A 23,772-nucleotide genomic window follows, 5' to 3' on the forward strand; every position below is an offset into this window, starting at 1 on the left:
ACGAGCAGTCCGCACTTAAAACTGCCACATCATTTCGTCCATCAACAGTTCCCAACTTATGTTGGTTTATGATTCCGCCGACCCACGGGTGTTAGCTTCCTGGATACTTGCAGTCCATCAAGTCATTCTTCCTCCCCCACACGTGCTTCACCAATGTATTTCCAGCTACGTGATTTGCGTGCGCATTGATACACGATAGCCTCCGAATCAACGCGTTGGGTGTCGCGTACAGTGCAGGATGTTCTAGAAAGAACATATACCCAGGTTGTGGCTCCCGTAGCGATGAGTTCTGGCCTGAGCTTATCCATCTCATTCAGGCTGTGGTGGCAAGAACGAAGGCAGGTGACTTGACTAACAATCCAGGACGACGGGGTCCTGCTCAAAGTCAAAGTCCAGAAAAAAAAAAACTTGCATTGGTGGCAGTAGCGATTTGTGCCGTGGTGTACTACCGAGATAACAATCTACGATTTTCCACATCTGGTCGAAAGGATGTGCTCATTCATCTGATACGGGCGCTTGAATTCTCTTCCGCAGTCTGCACAAACAGCCTTAATCTTCCCCTCATGCACCTCCCCGACGTGGCGAGTGAGGTTATCCTTGTTGACGAGTGCCGAGCACCCGTCCCAGGTACATTTTACTTTGTCCTTTGCTTGGCTAGCCTGCACAACGGGAACAAACAGTTGCACGTTGGGTCCGAGTCTAGCTGAAGGACTTGATAGGACATGTTCCTCGTAATAGATGCCTTGGAAGGGTTGCACAGCGGGCTCATAGCCATAATCGGGCGTTCCACACAGCGATAGATCTAGGGATACATTGTAAGCGTTTAAGGAAAAGCTGTGAATGATAGGGAATCAACCAAGGTGAGGATCTACATTATCTGATGGCAATTCCGTGACACGCGGGTCGCAGGATGCCGAAAAGGCCTCCGAGTACATGCTGTGCTGGGGCTGAGTTACATAGTTGGCAGAACTGCGGGCGTTGTGGGGCAATAAGCCTGTACATGGTAAGCGTCTAAGGAAAAGCTTGCATATACAGCAACTTACCTCGGGGAGAACCTGTACCCTCTGACAGTGATCCCATGACCCTGAATGATGTTCCATGGGGTGTAGGCTGTGGCGCGAGGCAGTGGATGGTATTGAGGCCATCGAATCCAGCTTTGGAGTCGACGGTGCTATTGCATCCGCCTGAATTCTCCGTTGTGGCATCTGACTGGCAGTCGTCAAGGAGTTCCCTAAAGAGGCTACGGACCCCTTGGATTTCCTCGTGCACGCGATACTCTAACCTGTCGAGGTGCTTAAGACATGACTGCAGGGCCAGTCTCGTTGAATGTTGGTCAAGGGCCTGCCCTGACCGTAAGGACGATGGGTTTTGTGGTGTCGATCTGGATGAATTCATGGTGCGTTCATGTCTTTTTTTACGATGCATGCGTAAGCTATCCATATGTTCTGTAGACTCTAGGCGAGAGGTGAAGCAGTGTGAATGCGGGAGAATACTTGTTATTCTTGAACACCAAATGGAACATCACCTGAAGCCTTTATACCGTGTTCTTTACGCCCATGGCGCATCTGGCAGGCGTAATGTGGGCTACTCTGATCCAACGAGTAATTTTTTTGTACTAGCCTCATATCGTGTAGGATCAATTGGCAGGTATTTTTGCAGTGCAAAGTGGAAGTATTGCTTATCGCTTCGAATCTGATCAGCTTGGCTGCTACCTGTCATAGATTCAGATTGCTTGACAACCATGCGCAGCCTGCTTGCTTCCAGCTGACGGCCAAATGTGATGTAAGTGAATTCCTTCACATCCCCGAGACATCCGAGCCCATGCGCTATGTCACTGAACGACCCCTTTGAGTTCAGGTAGGCTGCATTAGAAGTCAGCATGACTCAGAAGTGCACTGTTGGGGGGCGAATTGCTCAGCCGATATGCCTCCAAACCTGGGACTGCCTAGTAGCCGTCGCCGCACAAACCACCGGGATGACATGTCCAACATAAGGTCTATGACCCCAAAGGACCACACTCTGAAGCCAAAAAAAAAACTGGGACGCTTTCCAAACGAGGAGGTCGGATAATCGTCTAGTGGCCGGCTTCTAAACATAGTCACACTGATCCTCCATGCGCGTCTCTCCTAGACAGCCCTTTTCCATTGACACCGCGATGTAGAGTCAATTGTCGTCTGCATTTGCTCAATGACATGGAATTCCATTGGTACCATCGCGCTAAATTTCACTGACACTACACCTGTTGGTTGTCTTGACTGCAACCCTACCAGTCATAAAATTTACTTCTCTGTGGCGCTTCAATTAACTTTGCTGAGCGCCTCGATTGTCTGATAATGGCTCTTAATTAGGTTTTGTTCTGACATCAGTATAGGAACCATCAACCATCAGCGGTCAGTTGATCATGTCAGTTATGATGATGACGACGGTGGCGGCAGAATTGGATTTTTGGAAGAGACCGTCTTTGACGTATCTTTTTTTCCCCTCCGATTTCTGTCCTATTGAGAGTAAACTCTATGCAGGACAATACATTTTCGTGTACAGGACCAGGGCCTGACGCATCATTAATATTGTGTCATCCAGATGTCACAGTAGTGCTGTTGGAAAACACTGCCAACCGGTTAACTCACCTACTTCCAGGCATCGGCGGCAGCACTCACTTATCCCATCCTATAAGGCATACTGTAAGTAGTCAAGACTTGTCATCTGCTTAACCATTACGTCAAAAGGCAGTGATACTGAGTACTGGAAGCTTGTGTCTTAGTATCTCGGACAACAATCATGTAGATTACGCAAGACTGTCCAGATCTACCCCGAGGGTCGATATCTACTACTATTGTAGCAGCGCTGGGAAGCGTCAATCCCCGACTTCAAAAAATGACGATAGATTGGCAGTGAACAGTCTATTGGTATATCACAATTATTGGAGTATGTACATCAAACAGGCACTTCCAGATCAGATGCAGCACTACAAACTCGTCACTGACCTTCCTTTTGCCTTTTGAATCGCGGAGAGCTTTCTTGATGTAGGTTGTGCATGGCAGCAACTGCATACGCCGCAAAACAAGTTGATACATGTGGGACCCATGAGCGTTGCGACTGCTAGGTCCTAGACAGGCTGATACTATGTGTTTGACAGAGCGCAAAACAATTTCTTGCGACGGATGTTCGGTAACAAGCATGCCAGACTCGTGAATGAGAATCTAACAGGAAACAACCTTATCTGAGAGTGAGTAAACTCAAAAACAGAAGATACACGACATAAACATCACCCAAAATATTCGCTCTAGCATGGAATGGGTATAGCGTGCGTTACAGGGCATGATCAATGAATGCATTGCGCGTTCACTCAGCAGCAAGCAAAGTGCCCTCTTGTGCAAGTTGGTGGGACAGGCGCCGTCAGGAGACTCTCGAAGAGTGACATGCTTGAGCTTGGCGTCGATGAGATGATTGCATTGACACTACATTCCTTCCTTATTTCGCGCATCTGATCTTCTAGTACCAACACGCAGTGCAACACCACCCAGAACAGGTGCAGACAAAGCAGACAAACTTTCTGCATACTAGCAAGCACCAGTGTAAGAAAACCATTGAGAATCATATTTTAGTCTGGATTTAATTCGTCAATAAAACAAAGATACAGAGAAACTGAAATTATGTAAAGGACATACACAAGTTTTGCTGTAGACGATAGATCTCGACATGACATCGATGCACGTACAGTTTTCTCGAAAGGGTTCCCACGCATCAGGGTATAGGTACTTGGGGATTTGATGAAACAAAAGCCTCCTACCAGCGTGGGAAGTCGGAGAAACAGCACGATGGATTCAGTTGTTCTCGAAACCAGTCTCGGAGACGTTCAGCTTGAATTATACTGGAACCATGCCCCTCGGGTGGGTTTATTATATTGTTTTGCGCCTTTACTTTGACTGAACTGATCAAGATACCATCCTAGACGTGTCAGAACTTTGCTGAGCTTGCAAAACGCGGCTACTACAACGGTATTGTGTTTCATCGAATTATCGCCGTCAGTCAAGCTTTTTCTCTACGGAAAACGTATCTATATTCATGACCAATCATGCTTGTAGGATTTTATGATCCAAGGTGGTGATCCAACTGGAACTGGTCGAGGTGGAACGAGCATTTATGGTCAGAAATTGTACGTCCATCGTTAATCTTGATCCCGAACGTAAACATATGACATGTGCACAGCGAGGATGAAATACATCCAGAACTACGCTTTACAGGTGCAGGAATCCTCGCAATGGCGAACTCGGGGCCCAACACAAACGGTTAGATTCCCGCCTTTCTATATTATCCACTGCTTGGAATATAATGGCCCGCTTCTAGGATCTCAGTTCTTCATTTCATTGGCACCCACGCCCTACCTGGACGGTAAACATACCATTTTCGGCCGGGTGAGCTCAGGCATGCGTGTTGTGCAGAGATTAGGTGCTGTTGCAGTTGATGCTCAGGATCGGTAAGTCATCCTGCGTTAGGATCTTCAGATATACTTGACCACTTTTTAGACCAAGAGAAGATGTGAAGATACACAAGGCTCGGACGATGTGATTGTCCGTGTATTCTTACGTTTGCCTTCGAGGGGCACGCTAGAAGTCTGCGCTTTTGTTGGACCTAAATGTCTTATCTTGGACACTGGCCAGGTCTTCTTGCAGAAGCACAGTCTTATGTGGAATGTTCTATTTTTTTCCCAGACTGTCGTGGTTTAAACGCTCAGGATTATGCTTGAAGTGAGAGCTCGATTGATCTTCTTTTACCAAATATAACATCACCGCTGTCAACTTGAACCGACCAGGGTCCTGACATCTTCACACCATCCATCATTATATTGAAAATGATACCGACATCTGACATCCGGTTTCAATACACAACAAATTTGAAGTGCGCATGTGTGTTGAATGCTGAGTAGGAGCCTGTGAGAGCCATCGTCGAAGAACAAGTCGAGTCACCGGTAAACTACGTTTGATAAGGAGAAGACAATGGAAAGAGGTAGAGCTAGATAAATGCACGACGTGCACGAATGATAGGAGGAACTCCGAATCGTCGCGTGACGTGACACGGAGTGACAGAACGCGCTCGGGCATCAGAGTCTGGCTGACAGAGTCTGCTGATGCAGTCCTGACAGTAATCTTAAGGGTTACTCCATCTACCATAGGACCGAAAGACAAATACTGCACATCCTTACCATCTGACAACTACTAGCACTTTCTCAATGCTATCTGAGCGCATCCTCCCGACCCGTAAAGCAGCAGAGCAGGCTTCTGCTGTATTCGCAAACCAGCTCGATTCGCCAGGCCACTCTGATGACGAGCCCGAGCCCTCAGACTCATTTGGGGGGCCTCCATCGCGTAGGCAGCCTAATGTGAAATATCGCTATAACGCCAAGGGCAAATTCCGTGCTTCGCCGCTAAAGCAGACAGACCACTCGTCACCATCCCCCAAGCGTCAGTCCAAACCAAAACCCAAGGCTAAACCCAAGCCTGTAACACCCTCATACTCCCAGCCATCCGCGCAATCGAAGAAACGCAAGGCCCCGGCTTCTGATTCGGGTTCGGATAGGGAAGGCACAGTAAGCAGTCTCACAACCCTGTCGCCCTCACCATTTTCGAGCGTTCCTACAAGTCCGCTTATCTCAACCACGGATCTTCCCCCACGTTCCATAATCAGTCATTCCACCCCACCGCCTCAGAAGCTTAGTAGGGTTAGGGGTGGTTCCACGCGCTCTCTTGGCGTATCCAGTTCCAGCTTCTCACATCCCCGGGGCCAAACTTCCCCACGGAAAAGGAAGGCAGGAAAGGCAAAATTACCTGACCGGGGTGATGGACATGGCTTCGGCAACGTCGATACTCTAGTTTGGGTACTGGTGAATGAATTGGGAGTCATCATCACCTCGGTCCCGCATGATGATGATGATATCGAGCTTCTGGAAAACCGCATGTGGTGGCCTGCCAGGGTGAGCATTCCCTGACACGCTGAAAATGTCTCAATTCAAACAAGCAAATGGTTAGGTCGTCCAAAAACAACCTCTCTGCGTGACCCTCTTTGGCGACTTGGCGTTATCTCGAGAACCTTCGACAATTTCATATCCATCCGAATTCAACGTCCGGCCTATTCATGACCTGTCTGGCGAAAAGCGTTTTTCCCGAGCAACTTTCCAAGTCTCATCTCTCATCACAACTGGATCCTCAAACTCTTCCCCTCGCAAGAAAACGAAGACAGATATGTGCGAGAGATGGGAGGCAGCAGTGAAAGCTATGGAGGATGCAGATGGACTCAAGCGTGATGGCATGCCTGAGATGATTTCCGCATACGCTGGGGAGACATTTTCTTCAGAAGAAGACGATATAGAGGACCTACGTTCAACCAAGAAAGCTAAGGTTCTGCCTAGTGCTGATTTTGAGACTCTTATGGACCGCGCTTGGTCTCCTCCGCCACCGGACCCCATGCTCCAAATACCAGGCGAGCTTGTTCTGGCGCAGGCACTACGGACGAGAAGTAACAAATACTGGCCCGCTCAGCTTATAGCATACATTCCACCAACCAAGCCAGGCGGGAAGGAACGCTATCGGGCCAAGTTTCTAGATGAACAAGAGTACAACCTCACTCGGGATAAATTCTGGACCTCTGAGGAAGAGGGCTTTGTTATGTGTGACTTGGGCGAGTTCGAAAGCGCCGTCCAGGACACCGAGGCCCCGGACTCGGAAGATGAACCGGAAGACAGGAAGCGGAGTCCTAGTCCAAAGTTGACCGATCCGCCTCCTAGCGCAGATGCTTTCGCGGAGTTGTCGATACATGCGCAACTGACATACGTGAAGCCTGTACTGAACGCTATCCTTCAAGGGAAGTACACCCCAGCAGGCAGGAGCCATGAGGCTTTCATGCGGGGAGGTGCGGCTAGATCCAGTTTAATGAAGCGGGCGGCAGTGAGAGGGGGTCTGGACCCGAACGAGGTCAAGCAGTCGCAAAAACTGATTGCACGGTGGGCACTTGGAGAAGAGTATGCCCGTAGAACCAATGTAGAATTCAAACCTGAAGCAGCGGTGGTGCCACCCCCGGAGCAAGATAGCACACCCTGCCTAAATACTTTAGCCACCAATGGCGATGGGTTGGCAGACGCTGGGGTCAAAAGCGAGATAGCTGCAACTTCCGATAGGGTAGACTGCAACATTTCTCAACCTTTACCTCCCAGTGACGTTGGCAATCAAGTAAACGACACTGAGGCAATGGCAGTGAACAAGCCTGAGACTGGAGCAACAGACGAGACATCTGCATCCTCCGACACCGTGGTCCACCCTGACATTCCTCAGCCAATACCTCCCAGTGACGTTGGCAATCAGGTCAACGACACTGAGGCAATGGCAATTAACAAGCCTGAGACTGGAACAACAGACGAAACATCTGCATCCCCCGACATCGTAGTCCACCCTGACATTCCTCAGCCAATACCTCCCAGTGACAATAGCAATCGGGTCGACGACCCCAATGCAATGTTACTTGACAAGTCGCCAGATAATATACCCGCAACTTCTGACAGTGCGAGTCACGACATACTGCCTCAGCCCATACCTCACAGCGATACTAGCAATAAGATTGATGACGATGCCACAACAGTTGGCAAGCCTAGCGAGGTCGGCTCTTTATATTTTACCTTTGCATTTTTTGTGTTGATGTTTTTGCATAGGCTGACGATTCCTCAGAGCCGAAGATGATTGATCTGCCTTCTGCGTCAAAGGAGATCATTGCAGAGCAGGTAGGATCTATCGCAGTCTCCTGAGTTCCCCAAACCAGATGTTCACCTTTGATTGCAGCCGGGTTCTAGCGGTCACTCTGACTTGCCGCATACTGGGGAGGTAGGCTAGCTATATCGCAAAACACCGCCCGGGATCATTCATCATTTCTACAGATTGACCCTGTGCCTGCACAGAACCAACAGCAGCCAGTTGGTTCGCATGAATATGAATCACTATCGACCCTCGATAAGCTTGATGTGCGTCTTATGTTCTGTGATAACCATCTGTCACTGATTAAAACATTGTTCACCCACAGTACTGCGTAAACATTCTTCTCCCTGAGGCAATCCAGCAGCTACTCCTGTGGCGGTCGGGTGAGCGCACTACAGCTGCTCTTCTCTCACACTCAGAGGAAGAAAGGCTGCATGAGCTCGGTTCAGCAAAGGCGCAGGAGACAGACTGGGTATTTGACCTCCTCCGCCTGAGGGAGGCGCAGGCGCGGTTGTGGAGCGTGGATCTGAAAGCTAAAGACAAAGCGAAGAATAAAGGAGGCGAGGCTAGGGGTGGGACGCGTTCGCGGCCTCGCAAGACTACTGTATCGCGATGAGGAACTTCTAAGGAGCATCTTGCTTAAGTTCGTTTGGAACGTATGGATGTAGTTTCGACATAGTATTCTGTGTTAATACGGGAGCTGTTTTTTCGATTCAAGGACACTGTGACTTTTCTGCTTTTTTCAGGTTGGTGTGCGTATGATCATTGATAAACTAGTACATATATCAGTCCATTATATGATACTTTAGGACTCCCTGGAAAGGTATAGTGACCGATGCACTTGATATAGCGTAGGTAGTACGATACACCATCCAGTGAAGCCGAGCGGCGAAAATTATGATAGTCCAAGTCGATGAAAGAACTGCCAGAAATTCATGGCAGGTCACTCGCACGCGATCATTCGGCACTGAAAGTAGTGTATTACTGCCACGAGTTCGTTGCCTATCCAATTAGCCAGATTGATCGTGAACGGTCGTGAAAGGATAACTTCGGGAAGCTGGGTTCCGCGCGGTGGCTGGCCGCGGCTGTGAAATTCTACCTCGTCATTTACATACACCCTTCCAAGTTCCTACTGTGTGTACGTCCTTGTAAAGTGGAGCATCGATTGCTTTACCGCTGGGCCTTGGTCTATGCCACCCACGATATTCTCTAATTCTTGGCTTACTGCGCGCCGTTTTGGAATAGTTATTGACGCTGGCTCGTCGGGTTCAAGACTTCAGATATATAGCTGGGAAGATCCCGATTTTGTGCTTAGCGAGCAGGGAGATGATGTACGGGATAAATTGCCCAAGGTAGAGAAGGGCGTCCAGGAGGGAGATGATTGGATAATGAAGGCTGAACCAGGTGTGTACACGTCTGATATTCTGCTCGTCACAACTCAACTGGTTCTGTCATGTAGGTCTTTCTACATTCGCAGACAACCCGGAGGGTGTCCATGAATACCTTGCGCCTCTACTTAAACATGCGCGCTCTCAGATACCTCCTTCCCTCGAGTCAGAAACTCCTCTTTTCCTTCTCGCTACCGCTGGTATGCGCCTGTTGACACCGATGCAACAGGCGCGCGTGCTTAGTGCCACATGTAGGTATCTCAAAAGCGCCTCGAGCTTCCGGATAGAAGACGAATCGAAGGACGGTCCGTGTGGGTCCAGTGTACGAATTATCACTGGCGAGGAGGAAGGCTTGTATGGATGGATAGCAGTGAACTATCTCATGGATGGGTTTTATGGAAAAGACAAGAAGACGACTTATGGTTTTCTGGACATGGGAGGCGCTTCGACCCAGATAGCCTTCGAGCCATCTGACACGCTTTCGGGAGACAAGGAGAACCTGGTTGATGTCCGGTTACGACTACTTGGCGGAGACGAAGTCAACCACTCGGTATTTGTCACTACGTGGTTAGGCTATGGTACCAACCAGGCACGAGAGCGATATGTTGCGAAGACCATCGAGTCTTTCAAAGAGACTTCGCTCGAGACGTCAGAGTTGTCATCTATACCTGACCCGTGCCTCCCAAAAGATTTGATACTTTCCGAGACATTGCCTCAGATTGATGGGTCGCATTCAACACATCTACTTGCTGGGACGGGCTCTTTCACCCAGTGTCTGGATCGTACTGCTTCCCTTCTCAACAAAAATGCGCCATGCAATACTGCTCCATGCCTTTTCGACGGTGTGCACGTTCCTGCCATCAACTTTACTTCCTCCCATTTTATTGGTGTTTCCGAATACTGGTATTCATCTGAACATGTCTTCGGGCTAGGCGGCCCGTATGATTATGTGCAGTACGAGCGCGCTGCGACGCAGTTCTGCGGCATGGATTGGAGTGGTATAATCAAACAACACGAGCTGTCGAGAGCGCAGGGCATACGAGGCGGCGATGGGGAGGTCATGGAAAACGGAGAGGTCATGGAGGTCGGGAAGTGGGGCAAGAATGTGGAGCTTCCGAGGTTGCAGATGCAGTGTTTCAAGGCCGCTTGGATAGCCAATGTGCTACATGAAGGAATTGGGATTCCTCGGATAGTAGACCCGGAAGGAAACTCCACCACGATTGGAGAACAAGTGGCACAACAAGCTGAAGCGAAAGGTTTGGGAAGACCTATGTTTCAATCTGTCGATTCTGTCGGAGACATCGCCATTAGCTGGACACTGGGTAAAATGGTGTTAGAAGCAAGCAAGGAAATCAAACCGTCTTCAAGCAGTAGTAGGCCGCTGGCTGATCCTATAGACGATATTCCTGCTAGTACACCCAATCCTCCTATCAAACCCATTCGACCGTTCTGGGATCTCGACGGGTTGTTGGAAGAGCATGTCTCTCCACATCTGCCGACATCTTTGACCCGCGAGTCTTTGGGATTTCCACCCATTACTATACTCTTCTATGCCATTATCCTCATCGTGGTGGGCTACATAATCTTTCGCCTACGACATCCATTACGCGTTGTTCGGAGGCGTTTCTTACGCAGCTCATTTAAACGTGACTTGCATGGAGCCTACGCGATGGAGGAAGGAGTAACGATAGCACGTCCACCGTCGCCTTCAAATTCCTCTTTTCTACCCCCGTCCCTGTTGCGACCCCTGCGCCGCCTTGTGTCCGCATCGACATCATCATCACGTCGTCCGCATTTACCTCCCATCTCTACCTCACTTCAACCTCCATTGCTTCGGCACTCTCAAACCTCGACACTCTCACCTCCTCCCTATCACAATGCTTCCGACGGGTTCAGCACATCTACTTCTACGTCGCATTCTCACTCTCGCGCCTCGTCACCTACGACTACTACCGCTCCTGACGACACGATAATGACAAGCAGTAGGTCTTCGATTCCTTCCATCAACCCACGTTCGCGAAATTCGTCGTATATGAACTTGACGCTGTTTCCAAGGCAGACACTTTCTCGTGCAAACAGCGTATTACAGCTCCCCGACGAGTGAAGTGACATTGAACTAGACCCAGAGTATTATTATTGCAGTCGACAATACGGGGATATCTTATTACTTGTGGATGGTATAATTTATACCTCGCGTACTTTAGTCGATGTACTTCTGCAACTTGCAACTGACTTTTTTGGGAATCCTAGTTCCATGTGTACTTACGTAACTGCATAGTTAGTTCTTCGTTCAACCACTTTCAGTTGCGACTCTCGATGAGTCTGTCGACCAAATCATCCAAAACGCAGCTATGGTGGCATCGAGTTAAATCGGTAAACCATGATGGCATGCTGATTTCTTCTATTATTACCCAAAGTCAACACTTCCTTGTCATGATGTCCTGAGTAGCAGGGTCGGACATGTGATTTTGAAAACACCACTAGGAAACTTCGACTACTGGCAAGGGTAAAATCTCCCGCAAGGGCCCTCAACATGCTCTCGATCGGATTTATGGCTTGACCGTCCTATAAGGTAGGAATCACTGATCAACGGCTCCCTATAAAGTTTCGATTTATTGTCGGATAAACGGCACTTGGTCTAGTTGTCGCCTGGGGCACATGCAAACCGTTGCCAACCTACACTCAGTTCCACATGGTAAGAGATATCGAAACAGGTTGTTCTGAACTTCCATGGCAAGCATCCAAGACGTATCGCCGACAAAGCCATCCTCTGAGCGCGCTCCCCTCCTTCCAGAGCGGCAGGACGCATTGAGGAGTGAACGCCAATTTCCCTCATTAATGCTTCTAATCCCGCTAGCTGTCGCAACACGACTTACTTCGACGCTTCCTGCAACGGCATTATTGGAGATTATCCAATCAGCCATCTGTCGGCTCACATCAAATGGCAACTTCTTACCAGGCGGGGAGACATCTAAGGATCTATACGCAGTTCTAGAAGTGGAGAAACAATACTCCACCGTCAGATCAGCCGTTCCAATTGGTGATGGGCTTGCGGGTGCGGACGCTGTTAATTTTTTTGCCCAATCTAATGTTCAACAGCTATGATCGCATGCAATGTGATTAGCCACATTAGCTTAGCAGACTGGCGCGACGGTCAGGTGATCGATCATTGCCGAGTGGTACTGGAGATCTTGATCTCCGTCTACTGTAAAGGAGGTATGTTATCGGAGCCTACTCGGAAGCTCTTGGAAATGATAAAAGACTGCCTACTACGCTGCAAAGCCTCAGCTCCATCGTACATCCTTTCATCGAGCTTGCCCACTCAGAGAACTTAGCTTCAACGAGAATGGCTACCACCACAGCTTCATCCTTCGTTAGCTCTGTAATCCTGCAGCCCCTCATCGTGGCGATCAGCAGCGCTGTGCTTTCATCCCTCCTATCCTATGAGATCGCTGGAATGCTTGACTGGAGGCCGGTAAGCCCTTTGTTTGTGGATTTTAGAACCTTTCTGATCGCGTCGCACAAAAGATCGTCATATGTGCAACATCTGATGTCCTTGTCATCGCGGCTGACCACCTGAAGGATCAAGAAGTTGACATTGGTTCTCAAGGCGCGGCTGTCATAAAGCGTTTTACCCCCCTTGCGCATATTTTTTTGGCGTTGAATGCGTCGCTGCTCGTGGCAGCTTTAAGTCTCAGTCCACCGAAAGCGACGTTCTTCACCGCAGTTTTTACTGCCCCAGCTTTTCTGTGGACGACCCCGCTTGATCTTTCGCGGATCGGCACAATATTGGAGAGACTCGTATGGGCAAATTATGGTCAAGTAGACAAAGCTCGCAGACCGTTCATCATCAAACGGGTTCCTGGCATGAAGGCTTTTTTCAGCGGTACCATTCGAAGGTATGTGCTGTCGCATCCTGACGGTTTATGGTTTTTGACTTGAAGACAGCTGTGGGGTGTTCTCAGTCGTCCACTCGGCACTGCAGTCACCGTGGGAATCGACCCATAACGCACTTCCATGGACGATCGCTGAGACTGTCGTTTGGTCGATGGTCAATCGCACTGGTCATTGTGTAAGACAAATTTGTTATTGTAAATGTACTCGCGACTCAAGGTGTTCCAAAGATTATGTCGGACGTGCGCGACTACGAGGAGGACAAGCAGGCCGGAGTCCCGACCATACCGGTCCTGCTAGATTCTCCTCTCAAGACTCGGATGCTCTTGACCGTCGTTCACGCAGCCGTTTTGACGGCCTTCCGCCATAATCCGTTTATTGTGGCAAGTTCCTGCTTCGCAATCGGTCTTGTTTGGATTCTAGGGAAAGATACTCCGAAACCTTACTTCCGTCTTAGTCTTCACTCACAGACGATCTTCATTGTCACGTACGCTGTTTTGCTCGCTTTTGACTTGCTCTAGACCACTATTAAGCCCACTCAATTCTTATTTTATTCTGTCATTTTATCTCTGCAATTTACGAACCATCACCAGAAGTATTGTCACGCCCATTATATACATTCATTCACGCTGCCAGTGAGACTAACCAACTTACAAAATGGTCTGGTACTTCAAGCTTCAAGCCTCTCGGCACATTACAAGCTCAGCGATGCCCGCGTCAAATCAACTGGAAGAATAAACTGAGGATTCTACATCATTTTATTTCCCATGCAATCATTTGCAAGATTTATATTACAAGCCACAAAATAAAATGGCAGAAATAAAATGAGAATTAATATGTAGCACATGACTTACCGAAATTTCAGATGGACTCGGACATGCCAGAGTGAATCTATCTCATCGTTCCATGTGGACAAATCATGAGCATTCGGTTTTTCAGACATTTCGCAAAATAGGATATGCACACATACAAGAAACTCCACACCACTATCTTGCCCTTTACGGTTCCCCATGGAAAGTCACTCCAGACGCAGGTACGCCTTGCTGCCTCTTTATCTCGAAATCCCACATAGCGAGCATTCTGGTTGCCCCGCTGTAATACGGATGGACGTGCGACATGTGTGGTGCGTGCGAGCACTGAGGGCCATAGCGGTGCCGTCGCGAGACCTCGAATGAATGTGCAAAATGACGACTTACAGCCTGAGGCAAGATCTGACGCGCGGAATCTGTGAGAAAACAGGCTTGTCCGTGCGAGGTGGTGCAGAGGAAAATATAGGTTTGTTGTTGGACTCTTTTCGTCTTTCCCTGCTTGTAGTAGTCGTCAGATTCGCCCTACAAAGGCCGTGGCCCTCCTGTAGATAACCTGTAAACGGAGAACAGGTGAATTGTGAAAGATACTAAGAGATGAGATCGTCGAGTCGTACCACGTCCTTCCCTTCAGAAATACAATACTCGTCACGGTCTAACTCTTCCAGGTTCACACCTAGACGTCTAACGAGCCCGACATATCCCATACTGATATTCGTGAGCGTCCTGAAAGTTCAGCGTAGTTGCCAGACAGAAGACAGTATAATGACATAGTGAGAAATGAGGAACGACGGATGTCTGTGACGATGGCGTCGAGAAATTAAGAGCGCGTAGTATGCCACTCTAGTCACTGAGCTTGTGAATTTAATACGTTCAAGGTGTGGTGAAAGGAAAAAGGTTTCGAACATGCAATAGATTCTGAGTACTGAGAAACCGGGTTCCATGATGTGTACGTATAGTCTCGTGAACGACTAGTGTACGTACGTAACTGCATAGTTATTAATTTATTCGTTCAACGATTTTCAGTTGCGACTCCCTCGATGGGTTCTGTCGACCAAATCATCTACAACGCAGCCACAGCGACACCGAGCCAAATCGATAAATGGCATGTGATTTCTACTCGCAACACTTCCTTGCCTTTTTCAGCAACCAACTTGGTCCGAAATGCCATGACCATGACCATGGCTGAGTGAGCCCAAGTTCCTTGTCATGATAGTGGCGTCCTGAGTAGCAAGAAGCTCCGGATCGGACATGAAATTAGGAAATTTCGACTGCTGGCAAGGGGGGAGGGGGAATCTCCCGCAAGGGCCCCCGCTGGGCTCTCGATCGGATTTGCGGCAGGTAGGTATCACCCAGACTCCTTATAAAATTCGGTTTATCATCGGAGAAACCGCACTTGGTTTTGTTTGGTTCTGTGGCTGTCGGGGACACACGCACACCGATGCGTTGCAAACCTAAGTATACTTAGTTCCACGTGGTAAGTACTGGCACTTATTCAAGTCGAAGATATCGAAATAGGTTGATCTAAACTTCCATGGCAAGCATTCAAGACGTGTCGCCGACAAAGTTGCCCTCTGAGCGTGCTCCGCTCCTTCCAGAGCGGCAGGACGCAATAAGCAGTGAACGCCAATTCTCCCCGTTGACGCTCCTAATCCCGCTAGCTGTCGCGACACGACTTACTTCGACGCTCCTGCAACTACATTATTGGAGGTTATCCAATCAGTCATCTGTCGGTTGTGGCTCACAGCAAATGACAACTTCCCACCAGGCGGGGAGATATCCAAGGAACTATGCGCAGTTCCAGAGGTGGAGAAAACATACTCCGCCGTCATTTCAGCCGTTTTAATTGGCGATGGGCTTGCGGGTGCGGACGCTGCTACATTTTCTGCCCAATCTAATGCTCAACAGCTATGATCGCATGCAGTGTGATCAGCTATATTAGCTCTAGACTTGGAAGAAAACCAGTCATCCTTGGCGCAGTTGCCGTTAGCTTTTTGGCCTATTTTCTTATGGTCTGCTCCCAGTACTTGTCTGGATGGCCAGGAGCAACTGTTTTGGCCGCCTCTCTATTATTGCAAGCATTCGGTAATCCCCTGATTATGATGTTCATGGTAAACATCTACACCGTTGATATCTCCAGTGCTGAGGACAGGTAATGTATAATTGTAGTAATTAATCCTCTTTGGACTGACCGGATCCTCAAGAACACCCGTTTTGAGTGCCATCAATGGATGGGCTATCCTAGGTAAGCATAGTCCTTTGCATCTACACAATCCCCGTTAATCTACGTGTGAAGGACAATCAGTCTCCTTTGCTATTGGTGGTCTTGTCACCACCAAGACTAATAACCCGCTAATCGTATACTACATCTCTATTTCCGTTCTCGGGGCAATATTCGTCTATGTCTTAGCTTTACTCCCCGAATCATTACCAAAAGAGAAACGGGATGAACTACGTCGCCAGCGCCTTGCTCAGCAGAATGTAGAAGGAAGCGCGCGTCGAAATTTATCGAGCCGCCTCATATCTATGGTAGCCATTGCTTTCGAACCCCTGAAACAGCTCGTTCCTGCCCGCAAGGAAGATGGCAGACGGAACTGGCGAGTAGTGTATTGTGCAATTCATATTATCATCGCCATGCTTGCGGACTCGTATACGCCGGTGGCCCTTACGTTGTTGTACACAACGAAATACAAGTACAACTCTGCTCAGGTAGGCCGAACATCAATCACTGGAGCTCTACACTCATGCACAACTTAGACCGGAATTATGTTGACAACACTGAGCTTGAGCGCTGTATTCTGTCTTACATACACGATACCCTCGCTGATTCGCGTATTGCGTCCGATTTACGCCAGGAAGGTTGTTCTTCCCGAAGATCAACAGGAGCCTAGCGATGACGCTGCTGTGTCTACGTCGACAGACCTTCTCGATGTCCACATCATCTTCGTCTCCTGGGTCATAAATGCTATTTCCTATATAATAGCGTCTGCAACGACGACTCGTGTTTCACATCTCATAGGTGCGAGGTCTCAAAGGCAGCAATGCGTGTATTGATGCTTTGTGAAGCCGTGAGCGCTGTCGGTTTCAGCGCAGCACATATTCCCATCACTCGAAGTCTCGCAGTATCATCGGTGGACCCCTTGAAACAAGGTACGTATTTTGAAGCTGCAAACATGCGGTTGATAACTCGCAGATTGCGTTGGATAGGAGAGGTACTGGCTGCTATCGAAATGATGTCAAGCATTGGAGCCTTCCTCTCTCCTCTTGTCATGGGCAGCATTTTTACTGCGTGAGTCGATTGGTTTTTAATCCCACACTGTCTCCTTATTTCCTTACTTAATGCAGCACGATCTCGAGTCAACCGATGTTGGTGTTCTATATCCACGCGGTAAGCTTTATTTGCAGGTCAACTTGTGCGCGATGTATATCTGTTTTAACGTGTTTATCGTAGGCGATCGTGATGGCGGCTGCGTCGCTACTCTTTCTCGTCAGAGACTCTGATCGTTATCAGAAACCATTACAGACACAAGACTAATCAAACTGTCAAGACCTTTACCATATATTAGAGAAGGTGCCCAGTGCACCGCAGTGGGCACGAATTGGAATTAGAAAAGTTTTGTTGTGATTTTTCACCTGCCAAGGACAGGGGTACAATGTGACCCTCGGGTCTATCGTCCGCGGTGCCAGGCAAGTTATGAGGGTATCACTAGACAAATTCATGAGCCCGCGTGAAAGATGGCGCAACGCAACTTAATGCTGTCTGTTCATTATTGCTTGTATGTTCTCTCTCCCACCTTGCTCCCAATCATCCCAACAATGAGCGAGAACAACGGTATCCCTTGCATAGTCTTCTTCGTCAAGACTACCCCGAGGCATCTCACGACCATTATGTACCTTGGCATTGTCCTTGCCTCCAGGAAACACACGATGCCATTTCATAATTCCCTCCTTCCTGAAGCCCAGTCTTTCAGCCGCACGAATAGAAGGGGCGTTCACAGAGCTGCATTGCCACTGAACCCTTCGCAGCCCCAAACCGCCCTGAGACGGCACTTGGAGCGCATACCGCAAAAGAAGCCCAACAGCATTGGAATTGACATGCGTCCTTTGAAATTGGGGAAGGATGATGATATATCCGATTTCTGTGCATAGATGCACGGAAGAAGAGTTCATGTAAGACATCATGCCAGCTAGCTCGCCTTCCTCGTCTGCCGCAGAGGGTGGTTTTGTTTTATCTATGATGGCGAATGATACCATTCCTGGGTCGTGGTGGACTAGGGTGTCGAGGAAATTGGTGTTGAAATCTTCGACGGTTTGGAATGGGCCGGTGGGCATGTGTGCCCATAGCTCTGGGTGAGTTGATAGGATGGAACATAGCGGAGAGGAATGGATCGATGCCTGTGGCAAGTCTGTGGTTATCGCTTGTGTCGGTGTGTGTTATCTGGCTTACTTTGAAGGGAGTCATCTTGATGCGTTCATTCGATAACTCCCGCACTGGGAAACAGAAATTGAGGTCCTCCGAGACCGTCATGATTGCTGTGATGACGAGAGTTAGATCTAGAGCTGACTAGATAGATAATGACACATGGAGTCAAGTGATGACTCCTTCCGTGGGAGAGCGCTGTCATTCACGATCGGACCGAAGAGAATGTGCAGATATCGCTGCGGGCAGCTCGCGATTCCCTGTTGCGTTCGGGCACAGTACACGGAGCATGCTGAGATGCGACACTGTCGAGCACAGGAATGATTCGCTGCCAGGAGTGGCACAGTCACTACTCGGAGCAATACGGTACGCAGAACAGAAGTCATCTAAATTACTTTTTTCTAGGTTTCCGTGCTCAAAAGGGCAACATTGACTGTCATTGCCTCTACCCGGAACCGACATTGCGCCATAATGAAATCGCGGCGAAAAGGCGTAGTCTGCGTCCAAGTTGCAACCATCGTCGTGTAGTCAAAAACTCGTGATATAGAGGAATAGTGCGAGTGAGTCGAAGTCGAGTATTCGACCCCTATGATAGCACTGTTTTACATAAATCACAGTTCTCGGAGCCCCTGAGTGTCGTTTATACATACGTTTCGTTGATCGTCTATATCATATTTAGCAACTGCCAAGCCATCGTGAACGGTTCGATCGAGGCGGTTCGCCGAAGCGTTCTACGTCTCGCACTGCCGGTCGTTCTGCAAACCACCTCTTTCGAAGAACTATTTTAACCAATGAAACGGGGTGCATTGCAACGGCTTCGATGACCAGCACGATCGGCACGAGTATCAAGCACTGAATCATGGGTCCCGCTTGGAACAAGCATCCAAGTCTGTCGATCCATGCAAGCGAGTACACATGCTACAGACGTCAGCTGGCGTCCTACTTCTCGTTCCCCAGTACCCCGTCTTATCTCAAAACACCCCGAGGCCCGCTCATTTCATAGAACTGTTCCATCTCCCCCACACAACTCGCGGCAAATCGCACATTGCACTCGTACACGGAAGGATCCCATCCGCATCCCTGCAAGCTGCATGGCTTGCATTTTTTACGGCGGACATTCCGAACATCCGAGGAAACATCCCTTATCCGCACCCACCTGTCCATCATTCATCTCTCGTATCTATGAAACCGCAGGGCGAACGTCATCAGTACTTCTCGACGACAGCCTCATCAACGCCATCTAGACCTTCATAAAACCATGAGATTTAACAACATGTCCCCCGCACATGATCATGATCGGATTCAGATCAGACAAATGAGCACCAGATAGAGTCTATCCGCACTCAGTTGGAGCGTGGGTGCGATGAAAGGTCACCCAGTGATGTGTCAAAGAGAGTTTGCGAGATGACAATTCATTTAACGGGGTCTTCGTGCTTCGTTCAGACGGAAGTGGGTGTATTAATGAATGACATGTGTATTGTATTCACAACTCTGCGGTACCACGTTGATGTCTGATTCAAAATGTCACAAGCTGTCATTATTGCGACGACCCTGCTACAGAATGCAGAAGTTACATGAACATCGGACTATCAGAAATGAGGTTACGGTACGATCATAAACGCCGACAGAAAAAAAAACGAAAATGAGTGGAAAATTAGCGCTACAGTGCTGTCAGTATCGTACAATGCGAGGGGCGATGCATATGCGTACATATGAATGCATAGAGTCTATCCAACAAAGACAAACGTAAAGCAGTAGAGCAAGCCAATGAAAAAGAAAAAAAACCTTTCAAAATCATTATCCCAGAACATACGTAAATGTCACGACCGGTGTCGTATATGAACACCCGTGGACTCTAAAGAATGGCGTCGTTGTAGCTTGGCCTTTGAGGAAAATTTCGGGGCTTTGGATACTTTTGTTATATCAGACGCAAAGCTAAAAAGCCTGCTGAAAAACGGTCTCTTGAATCCCATGCTGCCAGATTGAGGAGACGATGGCGATTTAGTGGTCGACGTGGCCGTGTAGAGGGAAGGCACGGGGCCGGGCTGAAACAATCACAGTCAGCCAAAACGAACCACAGTTACAACAACGAGAGATAAGCACTTTGCTGGTGACTTACCAAAACCTTCACCTTCTGGCCAGGAGTGGGTATAACATAGTACGTGCTGCCCGACTCGCAGCTATCACCCTCGCCTATCGGAGAAGGCGCTCTCGACCGATCATCCCTCGAAAGGGGCCCTCTCATCCCATACCGTGCTTCTTCATGAATAGACGCGAGATGACTATGAGCAGCGGGGTATGGGGCAGGAGTAATACGCGGGTATTGCGGAAACCCTGAACCCGTGGGCGCAGACACCGTGTACGTCATGCCTGGTGCCTTAGTTGGGGCATACACAATAGTCGGTGGAGCATAATGATCGGTAGCGTGGTGAGGTCCGGGTGCATATACGATCGAAGGCGGAGGCCGATGTCGCGAATGCGAGTGTGCGGGGTGATGCTGCTCGTATTGTCGAGGAATGGGCTGTGAATGCGAATAAGTGACTGGCGGGGCTGCACTACCGTGATGGCTGGGAACGTGTCGTGGCAAGGGTGTGGCCGGGATTTCTACAGCGTTTTTGTGGGGCGGGGATTGCAAGGGTTCGGGCCGGTATGGTTCTGAAGCTCTACGTGGCCGATATTTTTCGTTTCGCGAGTCATAGGGAGTGGCGTGTGGGTCAGAGGGAAGGATTTGGATTTCTTCAGGTTCTAAATCTTCAGGGTCTGCACGATGTGCATTTCGTGCTGAGGAGTAACGATACCCTGTATGCTCGGGGTGGCGAGGACCCCGTACAGGATACGCATCAGCAGCAGACCTCGAGCGGTCATGGGGACGGTGGTGATGGCTGTGTTGAGGATGGGGATGAGGATGTGAACTGGAACTATGACTGCTTCCTTTGTGAGAGCCGCCATTGTCATAGTGCCAGTGTGAGATAGGAACGTCGCGTCCGTCCCCATACTTCAACATCATCTTCGGAGGCAAGGAATGCGAGCTGCCGTTGTCTGAGCTAGACTCGTCGATATCTATATCACTGACGACGGAAGGGGGACTTTCTGGGGAATAGAACTGGGAATGGAATGGCGAGTGAGAACGGACCCAGTGCTCAGTACGTTCCCGGGAGTTTCTAAAGACCTGGACAGCCTCTGGTGAAGCTGTATACTCTGTCATGAGGGGGTCGTCACCACCAAAGTGTCATCAACCAGATAACCCTGCGCAGAGGAGAAGTTGGAATTAATGAACACCGAGGCGAAAGAAAGAAAAAGATGATCAAGTGCCGCTGGTTTTATATAATAAGGCTGCGAACCTGACTGAATCATCAGATCCCGTGCCAGTTACGAGAAGCGACGAGCACTAGCCAGTAGGGGCTGGGATCCCAGCGCTATCCCAGCTGGGTTGCGAGAGATTTGCTCGCCATGATTAGACTTCTGCAAGCGACTTATTTCCGATCCGTCCAGTAAGAAATTTGCGGATTATCGGGAAATTATTACGCTTTCATCGGGTTTGGCCATCAGGAAACGTGTTTACAGCGAGGCAGATCCCAGCCAAGACAATTGCCATGTACGAACTTCCCAAGTTCATCCACAGCTTTCTGAGAGTAGGACATCGAGCTAAGCTGGTGCCTGGCAAGGCATAAATTCTTAGCGATCCTGTGGATGTAGCACTGGAGGTGACATAATCCACTAGGTGCACCTTCTTTTCCGCAGCTGCACGGCTTCAGTTGACACACATCAGCCCCTTCTTTACTTCCCAAACTGTCCACCTGGGTCTGTGAGAGCAAAATTATATCCGCACAGGCTGTGGCATCTTATCAGGAGTTAGAATGATGATAGCCGCAAGCATCCAACAATGACTTCCCAATCTGATTGCATCATTAATCATTCAGAGCAGGATCCATACAGCAGAGCCCATTAGTATGTGCACATAGCTTTACAATGATTAGGAAATACAGACCCAAAGAGTACTTCTCTCTCACATGCTTCCACCCACGACCGTTCCGATATTTCCCAGCGCGGTAGAGGGTAAAGAGTTTTCACGCATGACTTGTATCGGTGCTGCGGAGGAGTAAGTCCGCTCGAAGGCAGAACCCACTGGAAGCACAGCTGGACAAAGTTTGTGGGAGGCGTAGTTTGAGCACAAGTCGCAGGAGTCGTCATGGATGAGGCAGGGATAACAGCAGGTGCAATAAACCGGCCCCCCGTCCGCCCTGTACCTGTATGGAAACAGGATTTTTTCCTCATGGACGGTCTGTGTACCAAGATTAGTCCCATAGCATTTGAAATAGTACACATCTCGACGATCGTCCCGATCAGCGGAGGAACTGCGCCAGCGTGGCCATACGCCTTTATATGATAGCGAAGTCGATATCACAAGTCCATGACAATCAGAAGAAGTTCATAATCATTGAAAGACAGGGGTTCATCAAATTACCTGTGCCCAAGAAAGCATGCTCCTCATTGACGAAGCTCCACAGTGGATTTTCCCGGTAACGCTCGTATGTAGCTTGATGAGTCTTCCCATTCGCTGACAACATTCACATCGATATCGATGGGTCATCGGTTGAAACTATAAAATGTAAAGGGAAGTACAGCCCTGCAGACTACAGCCACAGCCGGCGTTCATTTTTGGGTGAGCACACTTCTGTAAGAATAGGGACCGCACGTTATAGCAATCGACCCCCAAGAAGTTTTGGAATATGGCGCCACGTTGGTGATTTCTCACCAATGCAGTGAATTAACTAGCGTACGCGAAATGAAACGCGATGAGATGCGACGACGGTGCGGAAATATTGAGCAACGAGCACGTGTGGACAGAGGAAGTGACCTCGAAATTTGCCCCCAAGGCTCAGCATTCCTACGAAGGTTTGTGGATGTAGGACATGATCATGATGGTTTCCCTTGGATGAAGTCCCATGTCAGCACGGACTTGGCCGGGATGCGTGCGCAGCGTGAGTGACTCAACGGAGTCTCCTGGCCTCCGTGGTACCGAGCGAGGTAAAGATGGAGCTTGAATGCTATCGTTCCTTGTGAGATATCTCCAACAACTCGTAGACCCGTATTCTGTGAACGTACCAGAAGGAAATTACAGCCTTGCCTCGAACTTCTGATGGAAGAACGTGGAAGCACTTACATTTACAACTCCGCGAAGGTGCTGAGCATGAAGAGAGGCCAGCACCCACGTTCTGGTGAGTCACATCTCGACTCTATTGCCTATTATTATTTGCATGCCCACATCTAAATACCGTATTGTCATCGTCAAACATCCATTATTATTGTGACACTTCAGAGGACTTTCTGGAAACGACTGGTAGTTAATATTGATCAGAGATTCATTCCTTGCGGCTCAAATCCGATTGGGAAATCTGTCGTTTGACTTGGGTGTTTGGAGTAGTAGTCGCCGTGCATGTTCCGCAAAAAAAACTGCCGAGGTGTAAGGCTATAACCTGATGGGCTTCAGAGTCCTATGCTCAAGGGCGGTGTCCGCTGGGACT

The 23,772-nt window shown here is 48.9% G+C and overlaps 8 protein-coding genes across 8 annotated transcripts; 6 read left to right on the forward strand and 2 right to left on the reverse strand.

Moving 5' to 3' along the window:
• Positions 1 to 589: 589 nt before the first annotated feature.
• F5891DRAFT_47476 (uncharacterized protein) lies at positions 590 to 1,748 on the forward strand. The gene is made up of 2 exons (XM_041371958.1): positions 590 to 860; positions 910 to 1,748. Exon 2 carries the CDS (start codon positions 1,079 to 1,081, stop codon positions 1,694 to 1,696), a length of 618 nt encoding a protein of 205 aa, XP_041218840.1. The 5' UTR covers positions 590 to 860; positions 910 to 1,078; the 3' UTR covers positions 1,697 to 1,748.
• Positions 1,749 to 3,796: 2,048 nt separating this feature from the next.
• Positions 3,797 to 4,904, forward strand: F5891DRAFT_1067092 (cyclophilin-like domain-containing protein). The gene is made up of 6 exons (XM_041363144.1): positions 3,797 to 3,890; positions 3,953 to 4,024; positions 4,086 to 4,156; positions 4,210 to 4,289; positions 4,348 to 4,477; positions 4,527 to 4,904. Exons 1-6 carry the CDS (start codon positions 3,819 to 3,821, stop codon positions 4,567 to 4,569), a joined length of 468 nt encoding a protein of 155 aa, XP_041218841.1. The 5' UTR covers positions 3,797 to 3,818; the 3' UTR covers positions 4,570 to 4,904.
• A 1,239-nt stretch (positions 4,905 to 6,143) lies between these two features.
• Positions 6,144 to 8,355, forward strand: F5891DRAFT_963232 (uncharacterized protein; the record flags this gene model as incomplete). The annotated part of the gene is made up of 3 exons (XM_041375979.1): positions 6,144 to 7,433; positions 7,955 to 8,005; positions 8,065 to 8,355. Coding segments are annotated over 3 exons (1,632 nt in total), but the record flags the coding sequence as incomplete, so codon positions are not given.
• A 383-nt stretch (positions 8,356 to 8,738) lies between these two features.
• Positions 8,739 to 11,473, forward strand: F5891DRAFT_1117017 (nucleoside phosphatase family-domain-containing protein). Its single transcript, XM_041363810.1, has 2 exons — positions 8,739 to 9,143; positions 9,199 to 11,473. Exons 1-2 carry the CDS (start codon positions 8,930 to 8,932, stop codon positions 11,229 to 11,231), a joined length of 2,247 nt encoding a protein of 748 aa, XP_041218843.1. The 5' UTR covers positions 8,739 to 8,929; the 3' UTR covers positions 11,232 to 11,473.
• An 814-nt stretch (positions 11,474 to 12,287) lies between these two features.
• Positions 12,288 to 13,542, forward strand: F5891DRAFT_47557 (uncharacterized protein; the record flags this gene model as incomplete). Its single annotated transcript, XM_041371965.1, has 5 exons — positions 12,288 to 12,343; positions 12,410 to 12,602; positions 12,656 to 13,026; positions 13,076 to 13,199; positions 13,252 to 13,542. Exons 2-5 carry the CDS (start codon positions 12,474 to 12,476, stop codon positions 13,540 to 13,542), a joined length of 915 nt encoding a protein of 304 aa, XP_041218844.1. The 5' UTR covers positions 12,288 to 12,343; positions 12,410 to 12,473.
• Positions 13,543 to 15,361: 1,819 nt separating this feature from the next.
• On the forward strand, positions 15,362 to 17,362 carry F5891DRAFT_986019 (MFS general substrate transporter; the record flags this gene model as incomplete). Its single annotated transcript, XM_041377684.1, has 9 exons — positions 15,362 to 15,633; positions 15,752 to 15,979; positions 16,032 to 16,072; positions 16,124 to 16,536; positions 16,585 to 16,846; positions 16,894 to 16,977; positions 17,035 to 17,116; positions 17,173 to 17,215; positions 17,279 to 17,362. The coding sequence occupies 9 exons, from the start codon at positions 15,362 to 15,364 to the stop codon at positions 17,360 to 17,362; spliced, it is 1,509 nt and encodes a 502-aa protein (XP_041218845.1).
• A 215-nt stretch (positions 17,363 to 17,577) lies between these two features.
• F5891DRAFT_986020 (acetyltransferase) lies at positions 17,578 to 18,355 on the reverse strand (the record flags this gene model as incomplete). The annotated part of the gene is made up of 2 exons (XM_041377685.1): positions 17,578 to 18,222; positions 18,275 to 18,355. The coding sequence occupies 2 exons, from the start codon at positions 18,353 to 18,355 to the stop codon at positions 17,578 to 17,580; spliced, it is 726 nt and encodes a 241-aa protein (XP_041218846.1).
• Positions 18,356 to 20,067: 1,712 nt separating this feature from the next.
• Positions 20,068 to 21,254, reverse strand: F5891DRAFT_963177 (uncharacterized protein; the record flags this gene model as incomplete). Its single annotated transcript, XM_041375974.1, has 2 exons — positions 20,068 to 20,292; positions 20,367 to 21,254. The coding sequence occupies 2 exons, from the start codon at positions 21,252 to 21,254 to the stop codon at positions 20,068 to 20,070; spliced, it is 1,113 nt and encodes a 370-aa protein (XP_041218847.1).
• Positions 21,255 to 23,772: the final 2,518 nt, after the last annotated feature.

This window comes from Suillus fuscotomentosus (genome assembly GCF_016647785.1).
Source record: "Suillus fuscotomentosus strain FC203 chromosome Unknown F5891scaffold_103, whole genome shotgun sequence".
NCBI classification, from domain to species: Eukaryota; Fungi; Basidiomycota; class Agaricomycetes; order Boletales; family Suillaceae; genus Suillus; species Suillus fuscotomentosus.

Coding starts and splice junctions, on each gene's coding strand:
- F5891DRAFT_47476 (XM_041371958.1), top strand. CDS start 1,079: ATGACCCTGAATGATGTTCCATGGGGTGTAGGCTGTGGCGCGAGGCAG.
- F5891DRAFT_1067092 (XM_041363144.1), top strand. CDS start 3,819: ATGGATTCAGTTGTTCTCGAAACCAGTCTCGGAGACGTTCAGCTTGAA. Junction 3,891..3,952: donor ACTGGAACCATGCCCCTCGG/GTGGGTTTATTA, acceptor ATACCATCCTAG/ACGTGTCAGAACTTTGCTGA. Junction 4,290..4,347: donor CTCGGGGCCCAACACAAACG/GTTAGATTCCCG, acceptor GCCCGCTTCTAG/GATCTCAGTTCTTCATTTCA.
- F5891DRAFT_1117017 (XM_041363810.1), top strand. CDS start 8,930: ATGCCACCCACGATATTCTCTAATTCTTGGCTTACTGCGCGCCGTTTT. Junction 9,144..9,198: donor GATAATGAAGGCTGAACCAG/GTGTGTACACGT, acceptor TCTGTCATGTAG/GTCTTTCTACATTCGCAGAC.